The sequence below is a fragment of the Apostichopus japonicus genome, chromosome 11 (genome assembly GCF_037975245.1).
Source record: "Apostichopus japonicus isolate 1M-3 chromosome 11, ASM3797524v1, whole genome shotgun sequence".
NCBI lineage: Eukaryota > Metazoa > Echinodermata > Holothuroidea > Aspidochirotida > Stichopodidae > Apostichopus > Apostichopus japonicus.
In genome coordinates, this window is record NC_092571.1 from 7,856,766 (window position 1) to 7,874,154 (window position 17,389).

The following is a 17,389-nucleotide window of genomic DNA, read 5'->3' on the forward strand; positions in this document are numbered from 1 at the left end:
AGGAATCACTAAGAACGTTGGCAATCCTGTTTTATTTACTGTACTGTACTAGAGCTAAAGAGAGTATATATTTCCTTTGAGTGGGATTATTAGATCTAAACAATAAAACAATGAAATTATACCAGTTTACCATCATATAAAACACTTTCATCTGATGTGCCTATCACAGGATGCAATTTGTGTTAAAGGGAGCATTTCAGACAATTGATATGTGGAACGAAAAGGGAAATCGGTGTGTAGAAAGATAAAACATGCATCCGATATTTTCTGTTCTGTAGGACTATGACATATCCGCATTTAAACTCTGTCAAAGGTCAACCTCTGATAAAATCCTCAAAATTGTTTGTTTTCCACGACTTTGGAGTAAGTGGCCCGTTATTTGAAATTAAAAAAAGAATCGCAACGGACTTGTGCAAGCTGAAACCATTCAGTCCAATTCATATCTCCTTTGCTCCAGGTAACGGCAGTTTATCTTTTCTTTCACTGAAATATATGTTCGTTAATTCACCCACATGATATTGCAAAAGTAACAGTACTTATTATTATGATTTTTGTTGTTAATTTTACTTTCTAATATTGTGCTAATTTTGTGCCAGGGTTTACCATAAGAAGAGAAGCAAAGCAAAGAGCATCGAAGAAATGTTACGAGGCTTTAATAAACAAAATTAAAAATAGTTTCTGGTGTCCTGTTATTATTCCTTTTCTTGTGGTTTCTCATTGTGTTACATTTTTTTGGCAAAATAAATTTTCTTTTCAGTAAATTGTCAAATAGTGGAAATTTGTCAAACCTCTTCCTGCTACCTTGTTGGAAAAGAGAATGGTGGGTTTAGGTGGGGGGGGGGGGGGGTAGGAGGGGATGTTGAGGGAGGACAGATGATATTTCTTGTGAGGTTGAGGGATGGAGGATGAGGCATTAGTATTTCAGATTAACAAATAAACTACACCAGATGGCAAAAAATGAAACGAACATCCAAGTCACATATGAAACAACAATTTACTGCTTCGACCAACATGGTACAGAAACTAGGTGATATTGGGAAATTGATTATTTCATAATTAAAATGAATAGGAATGAGAAAGAGTACTAATATCATGTCTTAGCAAGTTTTCACTATTTACATATTTATCTAATGTGTTACCAATCGTCCAATTTCCTTTCTCAAAACTCACCGCCTCTGTCCGATGGCCCTGACATATCGCTGGCGAGCGATACAGCTGGAGCTCACCTAGACACAAGCCCCTCTGGCAAATAGCATATTCAAATCCATTAAGCTTGCTGAGCAAAGCTGTGATATTATATGAACCACCTTAGGAGAAATTGAATAATATGGTACTGTCCATTCAATACATTCATATTAAATACGATATGATTTACCATGTGTAACAGAATCATATCAAAAAATCATTGTTTCTTCTTTTTCAAATAATAGAGCATTGATCACTACCTGTTACCCTGAACATGAAAATAGAACTTTAAAGAGGACAAACAAATGCAGACAACCTTGCCATGTGAAAAAAAAAGAGTGCACTCTACCTCAATGAGAATTGATACCCCTCAGTAACTAACGATTTTACAAATTTTTATTTGTTTTTTTTCAGAGGAAGAGGATAATGTTAACACTTTATCTCAACTGCAAATTGAGAACAAGTTTCTAATAAAGTTTCTGTTTCTGCTAAAAAAAAAAAAAAAGTACATATAAGTAGTACTTTGAACTGAAAAGGTATGAAAGTCTATGGACCACATTTAAGATGTTTGTTCTCTATAATAAGAACTTAATTTCTACTCTGTGTGCAGCATGCTAGATTTGTGTAGCTATCTGTACTGCCAATGTATAAACCCACTTAAGTTTATTAAAAGTTGTGCAATTAAAACTAGTATCTTGTCTCGACATGCCAGGTGTCATTTTTCTCTGCTGTTGAACATCAGCCCTGTACATTAAATATTGACAATAAGTTGGGACCCAAAATATTATTAGATATTGCTGCTGTGAACCAACATGTTTAACATTACAAACATACTCGTTAAATCTATTTCCATGACTTGCAGTCTTCGGGGAACTATTCCAATGTTATTGTAGCGAAGCAAGATTTCTTGCCACCATTTAGAGATTTCATTTTTTCCACTTTTGTCCATTCAAAGGATGATGTGAGGCACAAAATTAAATCTGATATGTAATTGTTGTTGAAGATAGATGTTAAAACACACTGCTAAAGCCCAGGTTGGTTTCCTATACACTTTTAATTAAAAGACCCTTTAATGGGTGTGAAGACTCGCGCAAAAAGAAACGTCTAATGGCGGTAATCTGACCTAGTTTCGAATGAGGTGTAACAGAAGTGTTAGACACCACCATCGATCCCAGAAAATACACACACAGCTTGCTACCGTCGGTAATTAGACACTAGCGTACGGTCAGTACATACAGCTGCGGTCAATACCCACAGTGCACAAACGATACAGCGATGGACATCTCAGGTCCAGCTAAAGATAACAAGGTATCACGTTTCATTACTGTCTGCATTTTTGTAGCGACACCAACAAAACGCCACTTGCAAGCAACAGAAAGTAAACTTTTTTAGATGGCCCCACGCAGTTTGGGGCGAGTCTTCAATGCCTTTAAAGATGTTAGGCTCATCAATTAAAGTGACTGGATTATTCAGTCTAATACACAATTCATTAGGTCAGTCCCTCAGATGCAACACACAAATCCTAAAAAAAACAAAAAGGCTTTTCTATAGCATCAAATGAAATTCTGCCTAAAGACATCTCTTAATGAAGTGAAGAAATATATCAAGTAAGCCATTACTGAGAAATTATTTGAAATAATTTATAATCAATTGCAAAACGATTTTGCAAAATTAAACACTGGGTGTTTTTCTTTGCAGCTTTAACCTGCAACTTAAAAAGTGCAAAAAAAACAAAAAAACAGGGGTACGATAAATTGAAACAGATGAGATTCCTCGGAAAACCTATAGTACTGAGCATCGTATCCAGAGATGATGATGTTGAAGATGAAAACCAGCTAAGCTGAGCAATTTTACTCCAATAACACTAGATAACGGCAAAGTTTACACGGGGTACAGTTACCAGGTTATATCTATGTCTTTCACATTACAAACTAATATGTTCTTTTCCTTTATAATTACCTATTGAGTTGAGGGATGGAATAAACTTTGGAAGGTTTTAATTTATTCTTTTATACTACACTTTTTTTTTTCTCGTTTTTTTTCAATAGCAGAATAAAAAATATTTTAGCCACATATTTTACGTCAGGGAAGAATGTACAAATGCCGCGATCAAACCATGAATACACAATCTCACTAGTTGTTCAAAGTGGTCGCTATAAAATGAGTGGAGAATGAGTTTGAATAGAAATAAACAAACACAATAGCACACTGCAGTTATTTTATCACCTCAACCATTTTTTTCACAGGGTATAATACTCTCAGACTTTATTACCAAATAAGTTTGAAAAAAAAAACATTTGAATGGGTGTCCTTTTCGTAACAACTTTGCAGTGTCCATTTATGGTAAAACTGGTATATAAATTTCACAGTCTGAAATATTTTTAAGAAATTGTTACTAGTTTATGTCTTTCTGATTTCAATTTCATGTTTAATATTTTAATTATCTTTACAGCACTCTAAGGCAAAATTTAAGACTAGAGCCATCCATTCTCCAAACTGAAAATACTCTATGAATCAATTGGTGACATTTTTTTTTCAGTGAGATAGTACAGTGATGACTTGACTCGACTTACTGGAGTCACTAAGCTTCAACAGTGTTGTAACAAGTCCTTACTGGAGTCACTCAGCAGTGTTGTAACGAGTCCTTACTGGAGTCACTAAGCTTCAATGGTGTTGTAACAAGTCCTTACTGGAGTCACTTGCTTCAACAGTGTTGTAACAAGTCCTTACTGGAGTCACTAAGGTTCAACAGTATTGTAACAAGTCCTTACTGGAGTCACTATGCTTCAAGTGTTGTAACAAGTCCTCACAGGAATCACTAAGCTTCAAACGTGTTGTAACAAGTCCTTACAGGAGTCACTAAGGTTCAACAGTATTGTAACAAGTCCTTACTGGAGTCACTAAGCTTCAACAGTGTTGTAACAAGTCCTTACAGGAGTCACTGAGCTTTAACAGTGTTGTAACAAGTCCTTACAGGAGTCACTAAGCTTCAACAGTGTTGTAACAAGTCACTAAGCTTCAACAGTAAAATGACTTGGACAACTTGCTTAGTTTTTCCCCTTGTAGATAATCAAATCAACCTTTGTGATTTTTTACAATTCAAACTCGAAATGAATTGACTTGTTACAATTCTGCTCACAGAGAACACTGGACTAGTTACTAGAGTGCATCTGATGGACACATTTCTTGGAAAGGCATATTTAACAATTCTTTTCAAAGCCAATGCTCTGAGTTTAAGTAATTCTGTTAAAATATCAAATTGAGAAATATTGAAGTAAAATCATAAATAAACAGGACCTATAATCTCTGACGAGACACAGGCCAGGTTTATTTCTCTTCAAACTCATTCAGGCCCGCACCGCTAAAAGATTGTAAGCCCTTTCTTTCTTCTGAAAGTCTACTAGTAGTACTCTTTGCTGCACCCATCACCTCTTTGGTCTTTCCTTCATCTCAAAACTGGACCCAATTGTTGGAAGAATTGTTACTTGATGATCTGTGAAGAAGAACCAGAAAACGAAAACGTTTTAAACAGTTCCCTTGCTTCTCGAGAATGAAACTAACGATACAAACGCGCCAAATATGAAAGGAAACAAAGAAGTATAAATTCCTCAAAATATGGCCATTTAAACATTTTAACATGATGCCCCCAACTATTCACTCTTTGTTTGACATTACTTCTAAAAGCAAAAGGGCTCTTCTACAGCTCAATGGATATCAGTGTACCACGTATAGCATGGAATATATACTGCCTGAGATATCATGTTAAGAAGCTTTCTCTTAGTAATTACATTTAAGTCTTGCCAAAACAAACATACTAATTAATTTCAACTTGTTTATAACATGAACACTTACATAAACACCAACAACAACATATGAATGGAAACAAATGCTAATAGTTGTTAAAAAATATGGCCATTTGCAACATTTTAACATCATGCCCCACCCACTCATTAATATGCATGACATGACACCTAAAATCAACATCTTCATCCCATTGGTTATCTGACTACCGTATACATGGCATGAATACAACGTATAGTCCCTAAGATATCATGATTACAAGCTAGGCGTAACACACATCCAGTACACACACACAGTATCATGACCGAATAGGTTCCTGATGCTGTTTGCATCGGAACCAAAACTTAATCATAAAAAATGGGAAGGAGTGAAGAGATATTCCATTTTATTATATTATTTTATTATATTATTATATGGAGGAAAAAACATGTCCCACAATGTTAGTTGAAAATTGTTGTTCCAAACTCGAGATATATGGATGCAACCATTTTGGTTGGCTAAGCCCTCCCTTCCCTCAACCAATCAAATATGTGATGACATCGTCCCATACTTACTGCAACTTCACTTTCCTATTATAGCCCTTCATGCTGAATTATCTTTGAAATACCATGCTTCTAAACGTTGGCTTATTTGGTTGAATTTCATCATAATGCATTTCTTTTCTTATACAAATATTATTTTACAGTGATAAATTGTTTAATATGGTGGAGATATCAAGGTTTCGATCCCTGTGACAGAGGGATTGCCAACTTGACAAAGTGTTAGTCTGTATAAGCCAATGTAAGGAAACTTTCATTTTAAATCATTTCAATGACAGCATTTACAACCACAAATTCTTTCAAACAAAGAATACAAAATAGTTAATAACAAACGACATTCAACGTTTGAAGCACTAGTGGCTTTGTGTTGCTGGTCTTTCCTTTTCTTGTAATAGACTTGTTAAAAGTCCTCTGTCTGGTATGTGAAGGAATATCTAAGACAGGGGTGGGCAACCTAAGGCCTGCGGGCCACATGCGGCCCGCCAGTGATTTTTTTGCGGCCTGTGAGATGTCTCAAGAAAAAAGTCAATCTATTTTACATCATCACAAAAAACGAGCTAGCTGCTTAGAATTTATCGGCACTAATGATGCTGTCAGGTAGGCCTATTATCCCCATTAATTATCAACTGTACTGTATTGACATTACGTTTTATGAATACAGATTAAGTACACACCTATTGCTTGAAAGTCCGCGGAATCAAAGGTTTGAAATCAACAGCAGGTCCTTGGTTAGGTGCGACCCAGTCAATTTTTCACCCCTCATATCTGGCCCATTCATTCAAAAAGGTTGCCCACCCTGATCTAAGACTATGATATCTTACAGATGGGATTAAAATGTCCTTACTAGCAATTTTTTATTCTGACAAAATATGGGGGGACAATATTAGTGACCACCTTTAAGGCTTTGATTACGTAGATGGCTTGGGTAAACGTCTCTTGGTAAATCTCACGACAAAATCTACTTACTTTGCACTGGTAAAGTCTCCCCAGTCAGATGCACCTCCTTGCTGTGCCTGGTTCTGTGGAGGGGCACTGAATGCTGGTGCTGGTTGGCTTGGATTATTAAAAGGCTGAGATGATGCACCTGTGACAAGAGGAAATTATTCAAATCAAAGTACAAAATTCAAAAGATGCACTTTTGTCAACGTCATCATTGACTCGCATAACTAGACATAAGGTCTGTCATCAATTAATGACATTACAACTAGTGGACAATTCCCTCTATCCCCTTACCCCTCCCTTTTCTGCAAAAGTTATGTCAAATAAATAGACAGTGAGGAAGGGTGAAACATGTGAGAAAATACATGGAAATAAAAGAATACTTATACAGTGCGTGTTAGTAGTGAAGGAAAAAGAGATTCCAGTACGCAGAGATCCAAATCCGATCACGAAAATCGTAACAAACGACAGAAAATGTTAAAGCATATTTTGCAGACAGAAACGTCTAGCGTTCTTCCTGAACGGTAGGTTCGGACGGAGTAAGTGGGCGATGCCCAGGGAGCCAGGGCGCAGTGTTTAAACTTTCCAATGTGTAGTTGGGTAGATGGGAAAGTGCAGATTTTGGAGTGGGAGACAGGTAAGAGAGGAGAAAAGTAAACCTTACCGTGTCTTAAATGTTTCGGTATGCTTCCACAAAGCTCATTAGCCAGACAGAGGGGGCTATCCAATTACGTGAACATATAACATTAATCTACTATACTAGTCTAATGCAAAAAAAAGATCAATGAAATGAAAGATAGTCTAAATGACAGAGACAGGATTTTTTCAGACTTTTAAGATTCAGTTTAAAGCAGCATTTTGCGTTGGGTCGCTTTTTTCCACTTTTTTAACATGTGCATCGATTTTTTTACATGTATCAATCATAAAACAGCAATCTAAGATACCATCCAAGTTTCACCCTGCCAAGAGCGTTAATTAGCGAGTAATTAACGATTTATGTCGATAAATGAGAAGAGTGTCCTCGACAAATTTCACAGTTAAAATTAATCGCATACAATTCCGCCAAACCCACTAGTTTGAATTCAACCAATCAGAGATGCAGGTTTAGTTATGAGCCGTTGCTAAAAATAGATTCAAGACTTCGCGTTGGTTGTACCAGGGAGTTGTTATGCAACTCCCTGGTACAACTGCCATATAGACTGTACACAAATCAAGCGTGGTGTTATATTACGTATCTGTCAATGACGTTCGTATTGTTTAAATATTCATATTATGGGCGAGGTTTATTGGGTTCCCAACGGAAAATATCTTGGAGAACAACAAAGTTGAAAGTTGCAATTTTTTCGACTTTTATGCCACCATTTGAAGTAAAATATAAATAGATTAGCTAGTTATGTATGTCGTTATGGCAAAGTGGAATCAGTGAGGTTGTGAAAAATCATAGAAAAGGACGCAAAATGCTGCTTTAAGAAACTCACCGAACAAGTCAGGGCCTCCACTAGATGATTGATTGAATGCTGCAGCAGGGGGTTCCTGGCTGGCAGCCTGTGGGGGAAGACCTAACGGTTTCACCCCTGGAGGTGGTAACAGAAGAGGAGGCTGGCCACCACTAGCTGCCGCACCAGTGGGTCTACTCCTTGGCTTGGATGCTCCATCTTTCTTCTGAATATTCAAATGTAAACGTAAGGAAAGTTTAGGAAACTGGTTGATAGCTTTAAATACAAACAACCTGTGGTCTTCTCTTTCTTTAACGAACTTACCTTAAAACAAATTATTTTTTTCTCTTTTCTTTCACATTTTATACGTGGGGGCTGGGAATGAGGGGAGGGGATGAGGATGGTGGTTGAATCGGGACAACAGAAGACTTAAAATTGTGCTTCAAGGGGTAATAGTTAATACTGTCTACAAGGAACTTAAACATAGATTGAACATTAAGTCCCGGTTGCAATTCACTGTTCAAATCAGATTTTTTTTTTGGATAAATACATAATATGATAATACAGGAAATGAAGAATGACATGATATGATATAATCCAAAAAATAAATACAAATGAAAAAAGAAAAATGAGTGATAGTAATGTTTCTGTAGCTATGCCGGTTTTTAAGACATTCACCTTATACAACATGTTATATCTCAGGAATGCTCCTTTAAGGCTCAATTGACTATGATGTCATCGTTAGGTCCTCCGTGCAGGCAGTTAATCATGTGAATCCATTGTTTCATAAATTCTAATCACTCAACCAAACTGTGTTCATTTAACTTCATTTCATACAACAGAACATCCATGGATGACATGGCTAAATCCTCTCCCTCCATCAAGACCTTGAACATACTGTTAAACTTGAGGTTTGAGGCCATAAGAGCATCATGCTTTCGTATTGGGATTAATATCGCATCCAAGGAACTCACCTAACACTTTGTGTAGTTTGCATAGTCCAGAACAATTTCATACTCATGAACCTTGGCTTCTCATACAGTACAAGTGTTTTAGAAATGGTGGGATCTGGACAGATAGTGCAGTGTTGTTGTACAACATATCATAATGGATTTTTGTGCCTAAGTTTCAAACAAAGAACCTCAGCAACTCGTCTCTTTTGTATTAGTTTATCCTTTGAAATACCCTCGAGCATGATTTAAAACTATGAACAGAGAATAACTGATGGGGCAGAGCAGAAGAAAATGCAACTTTAGTCAAGTTGCTATAGGGATCACTTCCCAATTTCCTTTGATAAATATTAATATGTATCTATAAAGGAGTTATCCAAGGAGTTTGATGTGCACCTATGTTTACATACAGTAGCAGTACTGTCCATATATATGTATATATGTATCATTCAAATGATATACATATATATCATTCAAGGAGTTTGATGTGTACCTGTGTTTACATACAGTAGCAGTACTGTCCATATATATGTATATATGTATCATTCAAATGATATACATATATATCATTCAAGGAGTTTGATGTGTACCTGTGTTTACATATTGTACTGTATGTAGATGTTCATAGATATACACACATACATATATTTATATACACAAAAACATATATATAAACACATATTGATATCATTCAAGGAGTTTGATATACATCTGAACAATGATGATTGACTTTGATCATGTGCAAAGTTTGGAAGAATTAAAGAGCTAACTGATGTTACTTACACCAATATTTATCGTGATGGTTTGTCCTTCCTTAAAACCCAAATCCAACTTTGGTCCTGTATCAAGCTTCTTGGATTCTGCTTCAAATTGTTGCTCTTGCTTTAAATGTCTGTAAAATGTATAGAAATATATACAAAAACTCAAGTGAAATATTATTCTGTCATAATTTTCACAAACTATTTCGACATCTCATAGCACAATGTAGATAGAGATGGCATTGTCTACGTGGGAGGGGAAATGGGAGGGGGTGGGTAAAAGAGCATGCTTGACTTTCAAATGTCATTCAAGCTATCTGACTCTAATCTAATGCCATCAGATTAACTTAGTAAATGTTAAACTAGAACTACAAAGTTGTACTCAGTATGCACCTAGACATTTGCGTGACAGGGAGTCTGTTTCATACATGACAAATTTTTCCATAAAAACAAAAGCACTACAAAATGTTTATTCTGTACCAAATGATGGGTAATTAACATTTACTATTAATACAGTTGGTTGTGCATTGTAGTAATTAAATTTAATACATAAAAAATTAAACTGTTGAATTTCCCCTTCCAAATCCTACATTTTTCACTCAAAGTGTATAGCGCAGTACAAACACTATAAACCGTTTCATGACTATAACAACATATGCAAAAAAATACTACGAAATATTTATTCTGTACCAAAGATGGGTAATTAACTTTTACTATTAATACAGTTGGTTGTGCATTGTAGTAATTAAATTTAATACATAAAAAATTAAACTGTTGAATTTTCCCCTTCCAAATCCCACATTTTTCACTCAAAGTGTATAGCGCAGTACAACACTATAAACCGTTTAATGACTATAACAACATATGCAAAAAAATACTACGAAATATTTATTCTGTACCAAAGATGGGTAATTAACATTTACTATTAATACAGTTGGTTGTGCATTGTAGTAATTAAATTTAATACATAAAAAAAAAAAACTGTTGAATTTTCCCCTTCCAAATCCTACATTTTTCACTCAAAGTGTATTGCGCAGTACAAACACTATAAACCGTTTCATGACTATAACAACATATGCAAAAAAATACTACGAAATATTTATTCTGTACCAAAGATGGGTAATTAACATTTACTATTAATACAGTTGGTTGTGCATTGTAGTAATTAAATTTAATACATCAAAAAAAAAACTGTTGAATTTTCCCCTTCCAAATCCCACATTTTTCACTCAAAGTGTATAGCGCAGTACAACACTATCAACTGTTTAATGACTATAACAACATCCTATATGCAAAGTAGGTTAGAGCTATAGTGCAGCTATCACCAAAATCATACCAGATCATGATAATTCACTTCATTCCAAGATACAGTTATTTTAAGATACTTAAAATATCTTTTATTACTCCCATCTAGCTTCGTTTGCAAAAATGTCCATGTTAACTTAGAAATAGAAATCTTTCTCGTTTTAACCATGAACTTGCTTTACGTCCTTTTTAAATATGCAGTTTGCATTTTCTTGTAGTCATTACGACTTCCAGACCAAGCATTCGGACATTTCCTGTCACTAATAAACTTGTTGGATGAAAGACATAGTTTGCCTAAATTTATGCTCATCTTTCCTACATATTCTACCAGTAAATAATGTAGTGTTCAAATTTTGTGTGGCAGTTTTGAAGGTTTCCGCATTTGGTCTTTTTATAAAATACTATGCATTCCCCGAGTACAACACTGCTATAAATATTTAGACTTGTGAAGCAATTTGACCGTTTTGAGATGGTGATACTTCTAATACGATACATTCTTCCCTGATATAAATCAAGCATACCTGTCCCATGATTCATGCATATGCAGAGATAAATACCTACAGGTATGCTTGGCTGTGCTGGGAGATATTTAATGCAAATTTCTACACTTTAACCTCTAGCAGCTGCATAGCTGTTTGCTACTGAACAATAACATGATTCCCTGATATAAATCCAGCATACCTGTCCCATGAATTGATTCATGCATATGCAGAGATAAATACCTACAGGTATATTTGGCTGTGCTGGGAGATATTTACTGTAAATTTCTACACTACAACCTACATAGCAGCTGCATTGCTGTTTGCTACTGAACAATAAAACTTCCCAGTCGTTTTCATGACATTTATGGTCGAGTGGCCTACAGGATATGTCAGTGCTGTTCTAATCTATAACTATTTCCTTTATTCTAACAGCAGGTACTGTCTCAAACTGGCACTCAACGATCCCGGTGGAGAAAGTGACCTTAACATGTTCCGTAATGCTGGGTGCGGTGAACTATCACAATTCGTTAAATTGCTTGATAACTGACGTGACTTTGCAACCTCCTAACGATTGAAGATAAATATTGACTGTGGATATCAGCGTATTCATGCTTGATAATTTGTCTTACAGTGTGTTTGACACATTTGTACATTAGTTTCAGTTTTTCTGACAAAAGGAATATTTGAGGTCACAGCCTCACGCTACAGAAAGACATTTACAAGCAGATTTACATGTTCCTAGTTGTCTTTTTCTCATGAATGAACAAAATATTTTGCCCTAATCTCAAGAAAATATTAGTGGATTTAAAGGATGACTATATAAATGCAAAATCAGTTCTGCTTATTTTTTATTTTTTTTTTTTGCTTGTGTTTCTTTATCACTTTTAGTTTTGACAAAATTATGACCCTTTAAATATATCAGGCACATCAATTGAAGTGGCTGGACTACTTAGTCTAACACACCAGACCATTAAAGCTAGCTCCTCAAAAGCTTAATAGAAAAACATAATAAGTCTCAAAAAATATTTTTAAATTTGCATTACAATTTTGTCAAGGACGAATGTGTTTGAATGTCATCCATGGTGTGTTCTGTAGTGTTCAACCGATTAACCTAATCGGAATCGGAATCGATACGAATATTGTATAATCGGAACATAATCGGAATCGGTAAAAATTACGTGGAATACCAGTTATGTGATACCGATTATTCAAAAACATATGGAAGGTGAAAATATCATTATTCAAAAACATATGGGAGTTGAAAATATCAACTGATGTATTAGGTTTGTTCTTTTACTACGAAATATTAAAATAAGACATCCTCTATACGTCTTTCACAGTGTATACTTTCATCAAATTAGGCTGCCAGGGTCGCCGATTTTGCTTCCCTCGTGGTTAGTGACTTCATATTTCTTGGCACAGTAAGCATAGCAGCAATACCAATTTCGCGAATTAACGAATGTGCTGGACAGGGTCGGAAATAAGCGGGGGCATGGGCGATTCGCCCTCGCAAGTGCTAAAAAGACCTCCTAAAGCACAATTACGAGTGCGAAAAAGAAAAATGAAATATAAGAAAATCGCCCTCGTTTTATCAGGTGTCTGTGTAAAATTTATTGTGACATGCGTTTGCTTTAGCTAGGAATTGCAGTTGCAGCGCGAATCGCGCAAACAGTTTTCACATCTCGCATCAAATTTGAAGCAGTGCGAGAGGGTCGCGCACAATCACCGGGAATTTCCCGTGGCAAATTACGGCCTGCACGAAGCAATTTCAGTACCAGCGAAAATAACCTAAAATCCTCACAAATCTCCGACCACATGGTAGCCTTCCTTCACACTAAGTCAACTGCATGGAAATCTAACCTTGCCATCTGTTTATTCGCTCCAGTTGTGTAAATAAAAAATAAAAATATCTACGGAAACTGCAATCTTCGACCACATGTTAGCCTAACAACCACACTAAGTCAATGGGAAATGTAGCCTAACCATCGGTTTGCAAAAAAAAATGCGTAGCTTAGTTTACAACTTTCAATTTGCTGGCAATCGGTATTTGTTTGCAAGGTACTGTAAGTGATATGTCTTAAAGAGGGAATGTTATATTTTATATTGGAGTAGTTTCTAGTTGTTATTATTTCTTTACATCAATCTGGTATTACATTTTAGAGTAATTTTAAACAAGATACGATGATAAAATTTGCTTTTCAGTTTGATTGGCCTACGCTTACATTTTCTAATTGAACCTGAATGGAGTTAAATAGGTAACGAATAGGTATGTTTAACTTCAAATTCGTAACATTTCCATTTGTCCTTAAACGGTGTAATACTGAAAATAAGTACAAAATAATGTAGGAATGAAGGCAATATGTCATTAAAATTTACACTTTGGTAAAGATTGAAGATGGATGGTTTGTCTGAGATACTTTTTGAGATGGATATTTTGAGTAACTATTCTTAACCCATTTCAAGCCATTAACAGGTGACATTCCCGTCGAGGTGGTTAGGCCAGTCCCTTAGCACAGTGCTGACTAGGTAGGATGTCATATTTCCGTATTTTGGAAATTTAAAAAAAAAAAAAACTGTTTTTGTTTCCGAGAAACTCCAGAGGTAATTTGGTTCATACAAAATGATACCTTAGAGCATTGTATAACAATGAAGCAAAAGGAAACAGGGGAAAATCACAACAATAATTGTTCCTGTCAAACTTTATTGCAGATTTCGTATAGACAGGATATTTTCTCATTTTCAAATAATCGGAATCGGAATTGGTAGGATTATGAAAAAAATAATCGGTAATCGGTATTTTCTGTTATGCATAATCGGTTGAACTAGTGTTCTGTTGTTCTTCAGGGGATAAAAAAATATTTCTTGATAAAGCTATGAGAAATTTTGAAACAATGTGATAAACAGTAACATTTAGGGGCGCATTGAAGACCTGGTAACATCATTGCTCGAGACTTAAAGGAGTATTGCAGACTATGAGTTGACATTTGTGTACCCAAATTATGCTAGAAGCAACCCAATGCCTGTTGTAACCTAGCTCCAAAATTACGAACAAGATCTAAGATTCTTTTTGTGTTTCTCATGAATTAGTTTTACACATTTCAAAGATGTAACAGATTGAATCGAACAAGCATGTGGAACTGTTTGTGAATAAAACAATCTCCATTCCAATTGTCAAACTATCGGCTTTAGATCACCACTTTTTACAGCACAGAACTGGTTTAATCCTGCGGTTAAAATCCTGATCTAGACCAAACTTCTTTGCCCCCTTCCACTTTTGTTTATTAATATCATATTAGCAAGTTTTCCACTGTTATTTATTTTATTTTATTATTTTATTATTTACTTAAATTGTCTGACAAGCTTAAATTTGTCCACATGATTGTCATTTTCCAGGAAACTTGATATGTATCTCAAGATTTATTCTGAGATTAAAGGAGATGATTACATATGAATACAAAACAAGTGAGACACTTACTTAAAATGATCTTGTAGAGCTACATTAAAATCAAATGAGTCTGCCCTGTCTTGGAAACCGATGCCGATAAATGCCTTCTTCCCTAAAAAAGAAAAGAGATCACATTACTCCAGATATAAATATTAATAGAATCAACCGCATGCACGAAATCAGGGTTTGAGCATAAACCATGACCATAGCTATTGGATGCAACTTTTTTAACAGATTATAAGCTTTATCTAAGGTCATTTAGTTTACTTGTCCTTCTAACGATAGGTATCAACTTTATGATTATCTTGGTGTCCCAGCAGGGCAAAACATTTCTTCTGGTTGTTCGTCGGACAACCACGTCTTAACATTTTGGTTGTCCAAATAGCAAACTTGGTTGTCCCTCCCCCCTCCCCACCCAAAAAAAAATTGTAGCAAAGTAGCAATGACCAATAGATTTGTAGGCTGGTAAATAGACCATCATCAATACATTGGGGATGACACCATTTTCTCAACAATAGATAACAACTTTTCTTTGAAGGGGAGGGCTGTTTTGAAGAGGAGGGGATTGAACAGGTATTTGGAGCACTTACTTGCAAGTTTTATGACAGTTTGCATAGAGGCATATTTCTGGAGATACAATTTACAATTGCTTACCTTCATACTGTTTGTACACAGGAGTTCTTAGATCATTGTATGGTGCACAATACAGGGACCTTGTGCTAATTTCATCCTGATGCTAGTATCTTAACAGCCCTTTAAAAGGCTGCCCTTATAGCAAAGGTCTTTATATAAATGGAGAAAACGACCAAATAGATACATATGCAAGGACATACCACTTTCATCTTCAATTCTAATGACAAAATATCTGCTCGAATCAAGAACAGACTCCACAGCTTCACCGGGATAACTTGGGATGGGGGCCTTGGCAAATAGTTCTCCAGAATTTTTATCTTCTATGCAAATGAAACATTTTTTCCCGATGGCCATAACTTTCATCCGACTTATCCAATCTGGACTGTCTAACTTCCAATCAGCTGCTCTGTACGAAAACAGTAAAAAGGATATATTTAAAAATGGATCAGTCTGTAACTGTAAATAAGGTTGCCTTCTTGCATGGCATAAATGCCAAAAATATTATTATCCACTATATCGATATGCTTCATTTGATGAGCAAGTACTTAATATTAGGGAGAGAAGAGCAAAAATGCAATGCCACACCAGATAGCCTACTGTACCGTTAAAAAAAAGGGGGGATCATACAGTCAACAAGTTCCCATCTCACTGTAAATAAGCAATGAAAACTTTTAAGGTTTTCAAAGAATCAGCTTGATTGTTTCACTTCATGACACGTGTAAGTAAAGAAACAATACAAAACCCAATGTACTTATATTTTTTAACCAGCTAGCCTTGGTTGATGAGAATTTACAATACATGCCATGACAGAGCAGACATCAAATAAAAGATTAAAATGGTAATACATATGTGGGTACAGTATTGCTTCTCAATTATAACATCCAACACTCTTGTTCCACCTATCTAACATTAGGCCTAGGTCTAGAAGAAGCTTTAACTGTTCATTCAGTCTGGCCTAGGTCTGAAAAGTAATGGATACCTTAAGTACCTACCTGTATCCACGATTTGTTGTTCTTGGTGGTATTCTGAACACATGAACCTCAGGTTTCACCAAGAGTATCCTTTCATAATCACTGGCAGTTGTCATTTTGATAGTATAGGCTAGTCCTTTGTGGAGATTGTATGACTTGAGAAGAATGTTTTACTATTTGTTAGTTCAAAGTTAGAGCTAGAAGTTGTAATGCTAAACAATTTTAGCATTACAATATAGATCAGTTAATTCAGACTTCAGTCATCAGAGACACTGCAGGTCCCAACATTCACAACAATGGTCAGTGACTTTCCAACATAAAAATATCTCAACCTGCCTTTCCTCTGGGAAGGTCTTGCCTCACGTTATGTTGAACTGATGCAAACTTGACACAACTTGCCTGAGGCTATTTTATTCCAACACTTGTTGCGTGTATAGGGATCGTACTAGCTTAACTGTTAATGATCATGATACCGATACAGGCCTAGGCTAAATCCAACACAATTTAACGAGTTTGTATAAAAGTTAACGTTAGGCTTACAATACAAGTTACAGTAAGTTACAGCTTGAACGGGAATTTAGTTTAGCCTAGGTAGGTATCAATTTTGACAAAAAATATTCCGCATTGAACTACAAACAAGACATGTACTATAAATCCCTCCAGAGTCCATATCAGTATTTGGCCAGGTGAAATGCAGTGTCTTTTAAGTTGATGCAAAAGTTGATAACCTCCTCTGTTATGGTATAGGCCTGGGCCTACGTAGCGGTATTAACGTTGATCTTACTCTTAATTAATGCAGAAGAGTAACACTTGTAACACTGGCCTAAATGGTTACGATTTTCCAACACAGTAAACACGATACCCACATGTACTACATCTCGCAATTCTCTTTGCTTCGATAATTAGGAACAGTGCCCTCTAACCCATCCCACTTTAGAATTTCAT

General features: G+C 35.7%; 1 protein-coding gene across 1 annotated transcript; it reads right to left on the reverse strand.

The window, feature by feature from the left end:
- Positions 1-975: 975 nt before the first annotated feature.
- LOC139975672 (adaptin ear-binding coat-associated protein 2-like) lies at positions 976-17,253 on the reverse strand. Its single transcript, XM_071983770.1, has 7 exons — positions 16,466-17,253; positions 15,674-15,879; positions 14,871-14,952; positions 9,634-9,742; positions 7,943-8,126; positions 6,492-6,609; positions 976-4,678 (listed from the first exon to the last, which is right to left on the reverse strand). Exons 1-7 carry the CDS (start codon positions 16,558-16,560, stop codon positions 4,636-4,638), a joined length of 837 nt encoding a protein of 278 aa, XP_071839871.1. The 5' UTR covers positions 16,561-17,253; the 3' UTR covers positions 976-4,635.
- Between the last annotated feature and the right edge of the window lie 136 nt (positions 17,254-17,389).